The sequence below is a fragment of the Apis dorsata genome, unplaced genomic scaffold, assembly GCF_000469605.1.
Source record: "Apis dorsata unplaced genomic scaffold, Apis dorsata 1.3 scaffold_198, whole genome shotgun sequence".
Classification (NCBI taxonomy): domain Eukaryota; kingdom Metazoa; phylum Arthropoda; class Insecta; order Hymenoptera; family Apidae; genus Apis; species Apis dorsata.
This window is the reverse complement of record NW_006263482.1, coordinates 60649-62419: the sequence shown is the minus strand read 5'-3', so window position 1 is coordinate 62419 and position 1771 is coordinate 60649. Positions and strand designations below refer to the sequence as shown.

The 1771-nt window shown below is 20.4% G+C and overlaps 1 protein-coding gene and 1 long non-coding RNA gene across 7 annotated transcripts in view; one reads left to right on the top strand and one right to left on the bottom strand.

Annotated features, from left to right (window-relative positions):
- Nucleotides 1-1771, top strand: part of LOC116185511 — a 17804-nt gene that overhangs the window by 2037 nt on the left and 13996 nt on the right. The gene's annotated exons all lie outside the window — the stretch shown is intronic.
- The window catches only part of LOC102671308 (formin-like protein), a 14796-nt gene that overhangs the window by 683 nt on the left and 12342 nt on the right, over nucleotides 1-1771 (bottom strand). The window contains exon 16 of one of the 6 annotated variants that reach the window (XM_031510026.1): nucleotides 843-941. The exons of the other annotated variants lie outside the window; for them this stretch is intronic. Within the exon in view, the coding sequence (XP_031365886.1) occupies nucleotides 867-941 (75 nt within the window). The 3' untranslated portion in view covers nucleotides 843-866. The remainder of the gene's footprint in view (nucleotides 1-842; nucleotides 942-1771) is intronic. 6 annotated transcript variants of the gene reach the window in all.

The following is a 1771-nucleotide window of genomic DNA, read 5'->3' as shown; positions in this document are numbered from 1 at the left end:
TATATATATAATTTTGTATGTAAAAAATTTTATAATTAAATATTTTTTAAATTTAAATCTGTAATCGAGTATAAAATAGATTAGAATAATTAGAAAAAATTATACTTCTTATAAAAATTTTAAATTGCTGAAAATGAAAAATCTTTCAAATTAATAAACATTTAATAATTAAAATTATAATTATAATGGATGTTTAAATTTCTTTTACAAATATTAAATTTAATTTAATATTTTGTTACATCATTAATTTGTATGCGTTTAATCCGAAATTCTTAGCAATAGCATAGGAAAGTGATAACAGAGGATTTCTCTCTCAAGCAACATCAATGCAAGCTAGAATACATGCCAATGCATTTTTTAATTTTTTGTTAATGATATGAATCGAGTAAACATACCACGAGATTTGAAAGACAGTTCTTTAATATAAAAAGATATAAAAAGATAAGAGTTAATTATAATTTTATATTGTTCATTTAATTATAATTATAATTTTTTTATATAAAATTTGTATTTAATAATTTAAATAATATTAGTGATAATTAAATAAAATGATAAAAATGATAAAAAAAGAGAAATTAAATTAAATATAACTTTTAATAGATAAAAATAAAAAAGGAAAATTTAAAATAAATCAGGTAAAAAGATTTTGAATATTTAATTAAAAAATATAAAAAACTGTTCTCAAAAACGTGGTTTTATAATGTTTCAATATGTGTATCTCGAATGCTAATAAAAGCTAAACTTACATGTGTGTTGTTTAACAATAAGCATAGTGTAGTATGTGCAAATGCGATAGATTAAAGATTATGTCATTAGAAGGAAGTGAGTAAGGAGAGACTTACATGTTGTGAATTGTTTCTATATTGTTACGTTCTGAGCTCCAGTTCATTAAGATGCCGATGTAACAGACTCTTGTTTGTGTTACAGCAAAATTTCGGTGACTTTAAATCCAAATAAATATGTAACAAATAAGAAAAATAGACTTTCATGAGATACCTTAATAGATATCATGTCTGTTCTTAAAACGGAAAAATATGCTAAAAGAGCACTTTTGAAATAATTAAAATTATTATGCTCATTTGATAATCCCTGAAAAATATCATGCTATTTCACAACATGCAGCAAAAAGAAATGCTTTATAAATTCATTTTCGCACGAGCATTGTAATTTACAAAAATTTTCAAAAAATAATCTTTTTTTCTTAATTGATACATATATAAAGAATAAAGTTGAACAGTATCTCCATACAAAATTTGTTTTGAAATTTATTGTTTGTTTGATTATTGACTTACTTTGAAAGTTTTAATGATAAGACAAATGGACATTGAGAAGTATTGTATTGTGATAGTGGGTGATTTTAGATTGTATTAAATTGTATTGGATTAAATGAAAGAAATGGAATTTTAAATACATATAAAGTGTCATAAGTAAGTTTTTTTAGAATAATCATGCTTATTTATTAAGAAAAAATATGAAGAATAAAAAAAGCAATTAGAAAGCATAAGCGTATTAAAAATCATATGAAATTAATTTTTTACATTGCAAACATATATTCCGTTTGAAGTTTTTAACAAATATAAAAACAAATAAAAAAACAAATATAAAAAAAGACTTTCAGTAACATCTCAAGTTTTAACATTATTATTAGAATTGGAAAAAAAAATATTTATTTGTAAATAAATAATTTATAAATAATTTGTAAATAAAAAATTTATTTAATACTTTCTCTTTCTCTATATTTCAATTAATAAAACAATATTATTAATTCAAG